At 40.8% G+C, this 13,082-nt stretch overlaps 1 protein-coding gene across 1 annotated transcript; it reads left to right on the top strand.

Annotated features, from left to right (window-relative positions):
- The first annotated feature begins 1,975 nt into the window (after positions 1-1,975).
- Positions 1,976-12,685, top strand: meltf (melanotransferrin). Its single transcript, XM_069521554.1, has 19 exons — positions 1,976-2,041; positions 2,337-2,382; positions 2,488-2,511; positions 2,614-3,017; positions 3,628-3,782; positions 4,321-4,420; positions 5,010-5,195; positions 5,284-5,440; positions 5,550-5,617; positions 5,903-6,087; positions 6,985-7,150; positions 7,552-7,694; positions 8,229-8,325; positions 8,418-8,612; positions 8,887-9,040; positions 9,608-9,675; positions 9,765-9,952; positions 10,440-10,632; positions 11,159-12,685. The coding sequence occupies exons 4-19, from the start codon at positions 2,969-2,971 to the stop codon at positions 11,218-11,220; spliced, it is 2,166 nt and encodes a 721-aa protein (XP_069377655.1). The 5' UTR covers positions 1,976-2,041; positions 2,337-2,382; positions 2,488-2,511; positions 2,614-2,968; the 3' UTR covers positions 11,221-12,685.
- The last annotated feature ends 397 nt before the right edge of the window (positions 12,686-13,082 follow it).

Genomic DNA, 13,082 nt, shown 5'->3' with positions numbered 1-13,082 from the left:
ACTGTGCAACAGACTGCAGCAAATACTGGCTGACTTTTCTTTTGCACATGATGATGAGGATGACGTTCAGCAAACAGCTTCTAATGCACGACTTCAAATCTGAAGTCCCACTCGTGGCTCCTGGACACAGAGGTTTTCATTGTACACTGAGTTGTGCCTGTATAAACACACAAGCCTCATCAACTCTGCCTGAACACAACTTGCTGTGTTTCACACAAAACCCTGGTTTGCTTCTGTATTAATTATTTACCATCTTAGTCTTTATCTATCTATCGTTCTCTCTCCTCTCATACTTCCCACCACTCTCACTCGCTGCTGCTGCTGCAGTTAATCATTCACTGACCATCACAGTAGGATGTTGTTCGGTATGAATGAGGTCACACCAGACCAGAAGAAGACCTGAACTCAAGGGAAGTGGAACTCTTTGGCCAGTGGCTTCATGTTTCGATAAAGACAAAAGAAGAGGCTCTAAAATACTTCCTTGAAGAACACCATTTTCAATATCCTGTGCCAACGACACAAAATTAACTAAACCAACAATATTTTTCACAACCAATTAAAAATAATGCATTATAGTCAGGCATGGGACTCAAACACTTAATTTTGTCTTCTTGTAAATTCCTTGGAAGAAACTGTGGCTTTTAACAAAGCCTGAGATTTCATCTACTTTCAGCGAACGTCTTATCTAATCTGTCTGTGTCACTAACTCAAGTCCAAGGTTCAGATCATAACACTTTGACACAATTACAGGTAATATCCTGCAGTAAACCACTGTTATCAAACTCAGACACTAACTGTTCAACTAATGTTGTAATAAAACACAGTGCTGTTCACTCAGGATTCTCTGTGGATTCACGTTGTTTTGATATTTTAGAGAAAGGTAGATTTGCAGTGGTGACAGCGGAGGAGTAATAAACACACCAGGAGCCAGACACCTGGCTGTCACCTCCATGTCAAATATCAATTTTGCAAAATTGCATTAGCTGCACTGTGTCACACAAATATTGAGATACAACCAACTAACGTTTTCATATTAACCTTAAATATAAAGAAAAGTAAATTCAAGTTAAAAGTATTTATTGTAAACCACTTTTAAAAAAACACCCTTGAATTGACCAATTCAATGAATGTGCTGCTGAGAGTTCACTCAACTCATTAAATCAACTTTTACAAAACACAGAATTCTCAGCATAGAAGGAAACGTTCATAATGGAAACCTGCTGTAGTTTGATGCATGTTTTGATAAGTGTCTTCTAACAGCAATGAGAACATTGTGAACCACGATGAAGGTCCATTTTGAAATCAATCCCTGCCTTCAGATGTTCAGCAGCTGCTAGTTTCTTTTTTGCAGTGAAACTTGGACTTTATAGGATTTAAGTTAATCTGTAGTATACACACTGTTTCATTTGATTATATGTTTCAACTATAGATTGTCTAAGCTTTATTAATCTTACCACCCATTGTAGGTTTAATGTTTATGGCTGGATACTTAGAGCAATTGCAGGTTTTATGATGAGGCTAGCTTCCTGTGTTTCACCAAATATATGCAGAAATATTTAATGACGTAAGTTTTAGTTTAAAGTGTGCAACAGCTGGCAGAACCTTTTGCAGCCGTATGAAGTTTCCTAACTGTACTTTGTTATTCTTACTGATTGTGATGAACTGATTTTTTGATATCAGTTCATCAAATGTCCAAATTATTTGTATTGCATCTAAGACCCAGGCTTTATTCTCTATCTTTCAACGTTGAAGAAAGTGATACAAAATGAGTGGCTTCTTCCTTATTTAGCTCATGTTCCATCCTTCCACCAAGTTTCATAGACATCTATCATGTAGTTTCTCCCCTTCAAACAGCACATCCATGAATGGCTCGAATTGCTGTCACTCTCTATGTCACATGCAGGTGTTTACATCCTATTGGATGGTTAAGTCTAAATATGCATTAATAAACCACATTGTGTCCTCACGTCTTGCCACTGGTGAAGGACGAGAGAAGTTGGTGAGAGCTGAAGTTGGTGCCTCTGTGTCTGGGTCGTCTGAGGTAGATATGAAAGTCCCTCAGTGTAGACCTGTAGTCAATGTAGTCAATGTACTGCTGGTTGATACTTTATCTATAACCTGACCTTGGGTACTGAGAGAGAGAAGAGAGTATCTGTGGAACTAGACAGGCACTATTCTCTTAATGGACAGAAGTGATGTGTAATATGCATTATATATATATATATATATATATATATATAAAATATAGTGGCATATAGAGTTATGTGTGAGGATCGTCAAAAACTCCTCAACACTGGTACCTCAGTAATTGGTCTGACTTTTTCCACCATGTGCAGCCGGAGTACAGAGACTCGATTCAACCCAGAAAATCAGCAGTGCAAGGTTTTACCTCGTTTACACCTTCTTAGTTTCATGACAACAGTCGAGTTATTATTTTTTTGGCTCAGCTCAGTTTTCGCTTTTATTAACCTCAGTTTTCTGTTTCAGATAAATTCAGCTTCTTAGATTGAGGTGAGTGTAAAACAGGTAAACAGCCTGTGTGTCTGTGTTTCTCTCAGCAGGGGTGAGTCACTGACCAACGCTGACATGAATCTTTTCCTCTCTGACCATCAGTGGAAAACACCACAGTAGTAGAGCAGGGGAGAGAGAGCGGAGAGAGCAGAGGTGGGGTCCTGACTGTAAAAGGCGTCTCTGTCTGGACTCGGGCCTGCAGCCAGTCAGCAGCAGCAGCAGAGACGTGTCAGACCAGGTACTCACTCTTTCATAAACACTCAGAGTCCCATGATTCCTGAATGACCGGTGACTGGGTTGTAAATCACTAAAAAAAACGACCTCCTCTCAGCTCCACTCGAGGACTTTAAGCTGAGTCTTGAAGATAGAAGCTGGACTTTGACTCTGGAGGCATCATATAAAGTGGAGGAGAAGGCTGTTTTACCTTTTAACAGACGGAGGAAGACGGAGCAAGGCCATGGCCGCGTGGAGGACAGTGGGAGCTCTGCTGCTGATTATACCTGCAGGTAAGAGCTGCTTCACCAAACTGGAGGGAAATAAAGTGTGTTTTATTTTCTGTTGAGTTGAGTTGAGTTGATCTTTTTCCCTGAAATAATAAAACTCTTTTAGATTAGTGAAGATATTAATATTAAACTATCCAGTATTTAACAAATCAAATATGTGAGAAACATAAAATAAAGAGTTACTACACATATTTTTTTACATCTTGTTATTCAGCTTGTACTTCCTCATATTTATTTTTAAACTTCCAGCGTGGGGGGGGGGGGGGGGGTAACATTCTAAGACAGAAAGTACAGTGGAGGGACAGATTACTTAATGGGCCTACAGGTCCCTGTGACCCCTAATGACCCAGAAACACATAAAACAACCACAAAGACACATACAACGACCACAACGATATGCAAGATGACCATAAGTAACATACAATGACCACAAAGACATGACTAATGACAGTTACTACAAGTGGTGAGTCATTTACTTGTCTGTCCTCAAACGCCCATTGTATCATGGTCCATGGTTTCAGAGGTTGACTCCTCCAGATGTTCTTTCATGAATCACGTGGTGAAGTATTTCTGTGACTGAGCGGCGAGCGGTCTCTGTGTGTCTGTCCCTCAGTGTTTGGCCAGAAGAGCATCAGCTGGTGCACCATCTCAGATGCAGAGCAGAGGAAATGTGAGGCCATGTCTCAGGCGTTCGCCGCCGTCTCCATCCATCCATCCCTCAGATGTGTCAACGGATTGACAGTGGAGGGCTGCGTTCAGAAACTGCAGGTCGGGTTTTTAAAGCAGGAACAGGAATCTTTAAACCTCACTGAACACGTTCATCATCTGTGATTACTGTAGTTTAATCATACTGACTCGTGCACTGTGGATTCATGAAGATAAGTATATCAAATATTAATGACACTAAATTAATTTTAACGTCAGGAATAGAATAATTAATTGAGCATCAGATAACACAGACAGCATGCAAAGTTGCAATAAACTTCTTAATCAGTGATTCAGTTATCAGAGCGAACGGAGTGAACAGGCTGTTTGTGACAAACACAAACTGATCTGTGAACAGTCTGCAGAAGCTGAACGAGTAAAACACAAGTGCAAATAATTTGTAAATATTTGATATGCACCAAAACCATAACATTTTTCTCTTAAAGCAGTTTTAACTAGTGGCTAAAGTTAAAAGGAGGAATGCGGTTGTTTATGTTCCAGAGATTTATCCCTTAATGTTTTTAAATCCTCCTGAGGCCACGGAATATTCTCCAATATTTGTTGCACATGTTTTTTTTATTTCTTACCTGTGTCTCTGCAGAGAAAAGAAGCTGATGCTTTGTCCATGTCAGCGGCCGACATCTACCAACTGGGAAAGACCGCCTCCTTCAAGATGGCCGCCAGTGAAGTAAAGAAAGACCGTAAGATTTGAATAATGATTTAAACACAGACATGACACGATCAGACATTTCTTTTTCTTTTTTCTATTGAGCCAGTTTTAGCTTTTGCAATGATCTGCGGTTTGTAATGATTGTGCCAGAAACCATCGGCAGTAACTTTAATAACGTCAGCCATGTTGATGAAGTGAGTCAGAGGACCCTCTTCACCCGTCTCCTTTCCTCAGAGGGAGGAGAGGGAGGCCAATTCTAACTTAATCTATTTATTTGTCTCATCAGCTGCTATCGATCAGTTGACTGTTCCGTAGACGACATGTTTTAACGAGAACAAACAGACAGAAAAATATTAATACAATATTTGAATCTGCACAAAACTGCACACATTCATAAACTTTTGACGATATGTGATAATCCTCTTTTTCGATCTTGTTTATCATGAATAAGGAGGAAGCTCATGCAGAGAGTCAATACAGATGATCTCTGAGCAGCATGCGACTTATTTCAACATCCACTTTTATCTAGATCTCATTTCTGGTCTGAAAACGACACGTTGCTGTTAAACTTAGTGTTCCAGTGTTTACGTGTGTGAACGCCTCTGCTGTTGTCGCCTCAGGCACCGGAGCCTCTTACTATGCAGTTGCTGTGGTGAAGAAAGCAAATCAAGCCATCAACATCAACAACCTGGCAGGAAAGAAGAGCTGCCACACTGGGAAGGGCCGAACGGCCGGCTGGAATATGCCTCTGGGATACTTCATAGACCAGGGATACATGTCTGTGATGGGCTGCAAGTTCTCACAGGGTAGGACAGATTTTCATTCTCACAATTACATACATGTACAGAACATACAGACAGCTGGAGAGAGGCATGTGTGTCTGTTTGTGTTCAGGAGTGGCAGATTTCTTCAACGCGAGCTGCATCCCTGGTGCCAACGAGGTCGGTGACCCCAAGTCTCTGTGTCAGCTGTGCAGAGGAGACGGGAATGGAGCGTTCAAATGTGACAAGAGCCCCAAGGAGATGTACTACAGCTATGAAGGAGCTTTCAGGTGACACACATTCATACTCACACACAGAGAAGTTACTGTCGATGTTCTGTCCTTTCCTTGGTTGCATCCTTTATTCTCAATGTCTTCTCTTTTGGTTCGGCCTCTGTAGATGTCTCGCTGATGGTGCAGGAGAGGTGGCCTTCATCAAACACACAACAGTGGAGGAGAACACTGATGGTAACATCTATGAAGGAGGAAACACCAGAAATAGAAACATCTTGTTATGATGAAATTAATTAAATAATGTTGAAATCCAATCTTACCACAAAAATGAACACTAACAAACATCAGATATAAGAACCCATGTCCCATTCCTAAACATGGAGCAGGTGGGGTTTATGACCTGTATTGCAGCCAGCCACCAGGGGGTGGTCAAGGCACTTTGGCGTCATCCTTCATCATGTCGTCCATCTTTATTTACACTCTATGCGTCTGTTCACTCATCAGTTGTTGTCTCACCAGGTCTTGGCCCAGAATGGGCAAAACTACTGAAGTCAGCAGACTATGAGCTGTTGTGTCGCGACGGCACCAGACTTCCCGTCTCTCAGTGGAAAACGTGTCATCTGGTCCGCATCCCATTCCGAGGCATCGTGGTCGGCAGTGATGTCACTCCCTCCGTGGTGTTCAACATGCTGAACGAGGGTCTGGTACGTCTTCACTCACAAACACCGTCACAGTAACCAGCCATGAAACTAGACCTCTGCTCGTTCATTAGGCCGGTCACGTGATTGGACATTTTCTAAAAAAGAAACTTGGGTACAAAAGTTCCATCTAAACCTTTAAATCTTAAAGCAAATATGCAACTTTCTAATCTTAAATATTAGCTTAAAAATGTGTTTGTCGGTTCGCTGACTGTGAACATGGAGAATGTTTCCTCTTTTATTCCCACTCCTCACCCTAATCGTCTGTTGAGAGTCGCAGCTTCACTCGTCAGACTCAGGTCCAGCAAGTTGACCTGAACTGGAGATCAGCTACAAAGATTTAGAAGTTATTAAAAACCAACGTTTATCTACAAAACTTAGCAGGAAACTTTTCAAATATGAAGAATTCTGAGCAGAGTTTGGTGGATTTGTTACAGAGGCAGCTCCCCTGGTTCAGGAAGCTGTGGATTATGGGTAATATCCATGTGGTGGAAAGAGATCGTAAAGCCAGCGTTGTCTTTAAAGGTCCAATGTGAACGATTTAGGTGAAGAAGTGCCTCGTGTTTTATGAATGCATGTTTTATAGTGGGTGGGAGTGAAATCAGGCCAAGGTCGACCAGTGAGAGGAAAGAGAGGTGAGATTACAGGGAGGTCGCTCTGTCCTCTCTGCAAACAGATAAGAAAATATTTGTGAGCTGAAACATTTGGTGATTATCAGACTTCAGGAGCAGGAGGTTCAGCTCTGTCACGATCCACCACTGTGTTTCAGTTCAGTGATGACAAGTCTTACTGATATGAATTTGCTTCTGTGTGGAGCGCTCAGCCGACCCACCGTTCTCAGTCATATCTCTCTAGTGCTAAAAGAGGGCGTCCATATGATGGCGTGTTACTTCTTGTTTCTAGGAAAAGTCGGACTTCAAAATGTTTTCATCTGCGGAGTACGGAGGAGGAACGGTGCTGTTCTCCGAGTCAACCGTCACATTACAGGAGGTGGCGTCAGACGACCCAAAGAGTTGGATGGGCCGGTACTATAACAACGCTCTCAGAGCCATGGACTGTAAACCAGAAGGTGAATCTATCTATCTATCCATCTATTTATCTATCTATCTATCTATCTATCTATCTATCTATCTATCTATCTATCTATCTATCTATCTATCTATCTATCATTTGAAGCAGTAAGTTTGAAACAAATCCACATTTGAGGGAATTGAAGGTGTTTGTTTAAAGATTATTAATATTTCATTCTCTGTATCTTTACTGTCACACAACATTCATGCATTCACACGTCACACAGTAAATATTTAATAGAGGCTTAGAGAAGTTATTGATTAAGTCATCGATGAAGAAAGAAAGATGTTGCTTTCTTTGTGCAGCAGCTATATTGATGTATTATTCTCTATGATTTATTTCTTTCTAAATATTCCCTTCTTTGCTGCTCACTCGTTTATTTATCTGTAATTATTCCAGATGTTCTGCGGTGGTGTGTGTTGACCAGCGCCGAACAGCAGAAGTGTGCTGACATGGCCAAAGCCTTCAGAGTTAAAGGTCTGACTCCAGACATCCAGTGCGTCTATGGAGACTCTGTGACAGACTGCATGAGCAGAATCAAGGTGACACACGTTTCCTGCTTTCCTTAAGAACAACTGCAGTGATATCCACTTCAAAATAAAAGATCTAGAGCCTGAAGAGTGTTGAGAGTGAGATACTGATGTTATCATTCAAGAGCTAATCCAAAAGAATCTGAAACTTGTTATATGAGCTGATATTTGTTGTTTAACATGAACACGTAAACCTCATTTGAATAAGTTTAGTGATGCACTGACCGCCAAACCTAGAATCACAAATCTTATTATCACATTCACATGTTTAGGAATGATATTTATCAGGGTCAGCATCTTGATTTAGCTTGTTAGCAGGTTTAATTACCACTAAAGTTTACGTGAGGCTAGTGTCATTTGTTTTAGCGTTTAGCTTTTGGATGTCTTGGCTTCACTTATGGGAGCTGTCATGTCGTCCATCTTTACAAATCGGTCTTTGGTTTGGACGCTAGAGCAATTGACCAACCATCCGCACGCATGTTAGCATGACTGAGGAAAACACTTCTGCTGTTTCAAACTCTTTTTATATTTCATCTTGGCGTACAGAACAAGGAGGCTGATGCCGTCACTCTGGATGGAGGTTACATTTACACAGCAGGCAAAGACTACGGCCTTGTCCCTGCTACTGGCGAGAGCTACACAGGTTAAAAACCCCGACACACAAACAAGACCACAGCAACACGTCCTGGATTCAAACACAGCTCATTAGAACACGTTGTTTTTCTCTCTCTGCAGAGGAAAGCGACGGCTCCATATACTACGCTGTTGCCGTGGTGAAAAAGAGCAGCCTTGGCATCCGTAGCCTTGACGACCTGCGCGGCCTTCGCTCCTGTCACACCGGATACGGTCGCTCGGCCGGCTGGAACATTCCCGTAGCAGCGCTGATGGAGAGAGGCCTGATCGCCCCTCAGCACTGTGAGATACCCCAAGGTCAGTGAGATGTGTGAGAGTTAACGAGTGTGGCAGAGGTGAGAGCTGGAGCGAGAGAAAAGCGTATAAAATATTAAAAAGTCCCATCATGCCCCTCTCTACTTATATTTGCTGTATATCTTTACAAACCCAGTGACTGTTGTAAATTCATTGTTAAAAGCTTCACAGTTATGTTTTCGAGGTGTATTTTGAAATGACTTCTCGTACTGCAGGTGTAAAACATGTTTGGTTAGTGTTTGACTTTTCTGTTTCCCGTCTCTCCCATGATGCTCAGCGGTGGGAGCTTTCTTCAAACAGAGCTGTGTACCAGGTGCCAATCAGCCTGGTTTCCCCAGCAACCTGTGTGGTTCGTGTGTGGGAGACGCCTCAGGACAGAACAAGTGTGAGAAGGGCAAAGACCTGTATGATGGATACAACGGTGCATTCAGGTACACGACACTGGAACATCACAAAACACCGACCCACTTCAAGTTTCCTCATTCTTAATTCCCCGTTTTTATTATATGATATCCTCAATATTAGTTTACATAGAAACTTGTGTCTTTCCAGTATAACAAGTGATCCTATGTGTTTATTTTATGACCAGCAGTTCTGATTATTTCACATTTGTTGCTGGCAAATCTGTTTTGTTTATCAGTTTTGCATGATGCACGGTTGGTAATACTACAATGCCCATGATCCTAGTTCCTGTTGCAGTGGGAAAGAGGCCAGCAGCACATTCACAACACTTACTTATTGAATTTGGGGGGAAACAAACATCGGCTTTCTCACATTCATCCAAGAAACCAAAAGTAAATCTCCAGATTTCATCATAACTTCAATCTTTCACCTGTTGCTTGAGACATGAATCAGGAATTTTAAGCTCAGCGATTGGATGTTTTCTTATTGTACAATTCCCTGCATCTTTATTTAAAAAAAACAAAAGAGCAATATGTAGAGGACTGGTTATTTGAACTCATGCCCCAAACTACACGTGTCTGTCTGTCTTCTTTCAGGTGTCTGGCAGACGGAAAAGGAGACGTGGCGTTCGTCAAGCATTCTACCGTCTTCCAAAACACAGATGGTGAGACAAGTGACTTCAAGATACAAAATGTTCCTCTCAGGTTTATGAGGAACACAAAGTGAACCACCTGCCTCTGTGTGTTTATTCAGGTAACTCTGGAGAATCGTGGGCAGCGGACCTCCACTCCGGAGATTTCCAGCTGCTCTGTGCTCATGGCACTAAAGCCGATGTCTTGCAGTACAAACACTGTAACCTGGCTAGAGTCCCCGCCCACGCCGTGATGGTACGGCCAGACACCAACATCCACGCCGTCTATGGACTCCTGGACCGCGGACAGGTAGGAGTGTTGGTTCTGTGGATAGAAGGGAGTGACACGTAACGCTTCAGAGTAAAGGACTTTAGTCTTTGTAAAAGTTGTGTCATCATCATAAAGTCATGAAGCTCCAGGATTTCTAAATAATTCTTCTCTAAATTAATCCTATTAATCATTTTTCATTGAAAGAATGAATAGCTGGCTGCCAGTGATATAGACTTTGCTGTTAGACAATCAAATCCAAAAGAGAGAGAAAAGCAATCACCTCATGTTGGTAAACAAAAGTGACGATAAAAATACAAATAAAATATAATATATAGTACGTAAATTAATAATAACAGGAGAATAATCAACTCATTTTACAATGCATGTATTATTTTAATTTGACAGTGAGATGAATGGTCATGAAGTCATAACTGATTCGTAGGAGACACATTCTGTTGGTCAGCTCCTGTGATTTCTCATCTGTCTTTGTCTCCCTCTCTCTCTCTCTCTCTCTCTTTCTCTGTAGACATTTTACAGCACAGACACAGGTGATAGTTTCAGGATGTTTGACTCGCAGGCCTATAAAGGCACAGATCTCATCTTCAAAGACTCCACTGTTCGCCTCATGGGTGTCGGTGACAGGAAGACCTACCAGGAGTGGCTGGGACAGGCCTACATGGACTCACTGGTTATGATGGAGTGTAATTCATCAGGTGCAGGTAAATAAAGATCACATTTCTCATCTTCTGACAAAGTGCAGATGCAATCAATAGATAAATAAAATTTCCTGTTTGTCACTTTGTTTTGACAAGTGAATAAAGATCTCGGTCTCTACTGCAATAAGACCTGGTATTAAAAAGGTGGCATGCTCCTTCTTAATGAAAATCCAGGCAGGACTGTCTAAGATATCACAGATGATATAATTTACCAAATATTGATGAGCAATAAGCGTCCTAAGAGGGGAGATGAAAAATTCTCATTCCGTTGCATATGAGACATGTAGTCTTGTGGATGGATGGAAGATAAATGGACAGAAGGATGAAGGAATACAGGAATAAAGAATAATGCTGCTTTCAGACACTGAACTATGTAATGAGTTTTTCCGACCAGCCAAGTTTTATGTTTGAAAACAACTTCAGATGTAGTTTAGGGAAACTGATACGAATTTCATTGCACAAAATAACCACAATCTCTCGAATTGTTTACAATATTATTAATATTTCCCAATTTCTCCTCCTCTCACAGTGATGTCGTCCATGTGGCTGCTGCTGATGACCCTGCTCAGCCTCCTCATGACCCACCTCTAGATATAAACACACAGAATGACACTCTGCCTCTAATCCCTTCCTCTTTTTATTCTTCCTCTTTTTCTCTTCATCTCTCTCTTCCTCACCCACCACAGTATATCTCAGCCCCTTGTGCTTTTCAGGAGGCACTCTCCCTCTCTCCTTCTATCCCTGAATGTGTTTTTAAATCGTGAAATAGCAGAACCTCGACCCGATTGTGTGATATTTTAATCTACGAGATGGGAGGCATGTTGGAGCTGCCTTTGGATTTAAATAGTTCTTTCAGCCGGTGTCAATCAGGCATCGCTGCCATGTTGTTTACGGAGGGTGAGCTGCCATATCAGTGTGTATGCTGCCACCTGTTACATTGCATTAGTGGGTACTAGTGCCTGTCTGTCCAAAGCTTGTTTTACAAAGTTCAGCCAGTTTGACCATTTGCAAAGGTTTTCATGTGGACGTAGAAATCAGATTGTTGCTGTTGGTTGTTCTGCTGCCACTTGATATGTCAGTACTGGAAAAGCCTTTTCTTAGTTCAGGCTGTGTTTCTCATAGAAGCTAATGCCATATCAGTGAATATGCACTAGTGTTGCCTCCACACAGAGCTGTGGTCGGGACGTTGTTATGATGTATTCTCCTCGAAAGCTTAAAAGTTAAAGATATAAATGATTAAATTCATCCAGTTTTATTCATAATGATAATAATAATCTTTATTTCATTTCCGTTGCACTTTTCTTATTGCTTTGCAAAAGGATTAAACAAGAAATGTTAATACAAATAATGAATTAATTAATAAATAAAAGGAAACATTCATTTGCTGCTTGCAGATGCTTTTGCTTTTGCTGCTTGAGCCATTTTCTTATTCTGTCACTCCGACCATTTCCCCCTCTAAAAGATTAGTTTACACATTGAGACACAAATGGACACAAACTCAGTGGTTTGGGGAGAACATGAAGAAAACATCTTGTACTTGGATGGTTTAAAAGTTCGATGTGTGGGATTTAGTGACATCTAGCAGTGAAGGTGCAGATTTCTAAGAGTGGCCAAAATGTCAGTTTAAGAAAAACAGGTTTTGGATACTGGTTTTACTCAAATTTCCTTGTGCAAAGGTTTTTAAATAAAGTTGTAGAACAAAATAAATCACATTTGAAAAGCAATAATCGCTACAAGACTTTTCTGATATCTAAAATGCTTCCTGCTGCTCGGTACTGTTTGTTTTATAATTGATGATTGGATGTGTATTTTCCTATATGTTGAGATTTCTATTTTTATATGAAGTTCAGGTGCCATATCAGTGTATATGTACTGACTCATGCTGTCAGCAACCATCGTCTCCTTTTCCCCTTGATATGGAATTATTTCTCTGTGAAATGATGTCACATGTGACTAATATTTAGTTGCCAGACCAGTGCGTCTGCATAAGTATTAATGCATAAAGATTTTTTCTCTGCTATCTACAAATGAAATAAAGTTTATGCTGCAAAATTCACTCTGTTGAACTTTTCTTTGTTTAATATTTATGGTGTAATGTCCCACTGTTTTAAGACTCAGATCATGATTTATGAGGATTTTCATCATGGTGCAGTTATTTGTCAGACGTTAAACTCATCCAACAGATGTAAAGAAAAATAAAATAGTTGTTTGACAAGAAATTTACTCATATTTTGATTTATTGATTTAGGAATGTGGCTTTATATTTTAGCTTTCTCTTTTTTTTAATGTGACACTTACCACTGCCTCTTTCAGTAAGAGTAAAGTATCTGGGTCTACAAACAACAACCAGCTGAATCTGCTGGTGCACAGTTATCTCTACTCATATACATGTTGTAACATACTATTGTCCTGTAAGAGTTGCTAAAGCAAAGGAACTGTGAGTTACATCTCGA

Source organism: Paralichthys olivaceus, chromosome 3, assembly GCF_024713975.1.
Source record: "Paralichthys olivaceus isolate ysfri-2021 chromosome 3, ASM2471397v2, whole genome shotgun sequence".
NCBI classification, from domain to species: Eukaryota; Metazoa; Chordata; class Actinopteri; order Pleuronectiformes; family Paralichthyidae; genus Paralichthys; species Paralichthys olivaceus.
The sequence above is the reverse complement of the archived record's forward strand: the minus strand, read 5'-3'. Positions and strand labels throughout refer to the sequence as shown.

Coding starts and splice junctions, on each gene's coding strand:
- meltf (XM_069521554.1), top strand. CDS start 2,969: ATGGCCGCGTGGAGGACAGTGGGAGCTCTGCTGCTGATTATACCTGCA. Junction 3,783..4,320: donor GCTGCGTTCAGAAACTGCAG/GTCGGGTTTTTA, acceptor GTGTCTCTGCAG/AGAAAAGAAGCTGATGCTTT. Junction 5,441..5,549: donor AGCTATGAAGGAGCTTTCAG/GTGACACACATT, acceptor CGGCCTCTGTAG/ATGTCTCGCTGATGGTGCAG.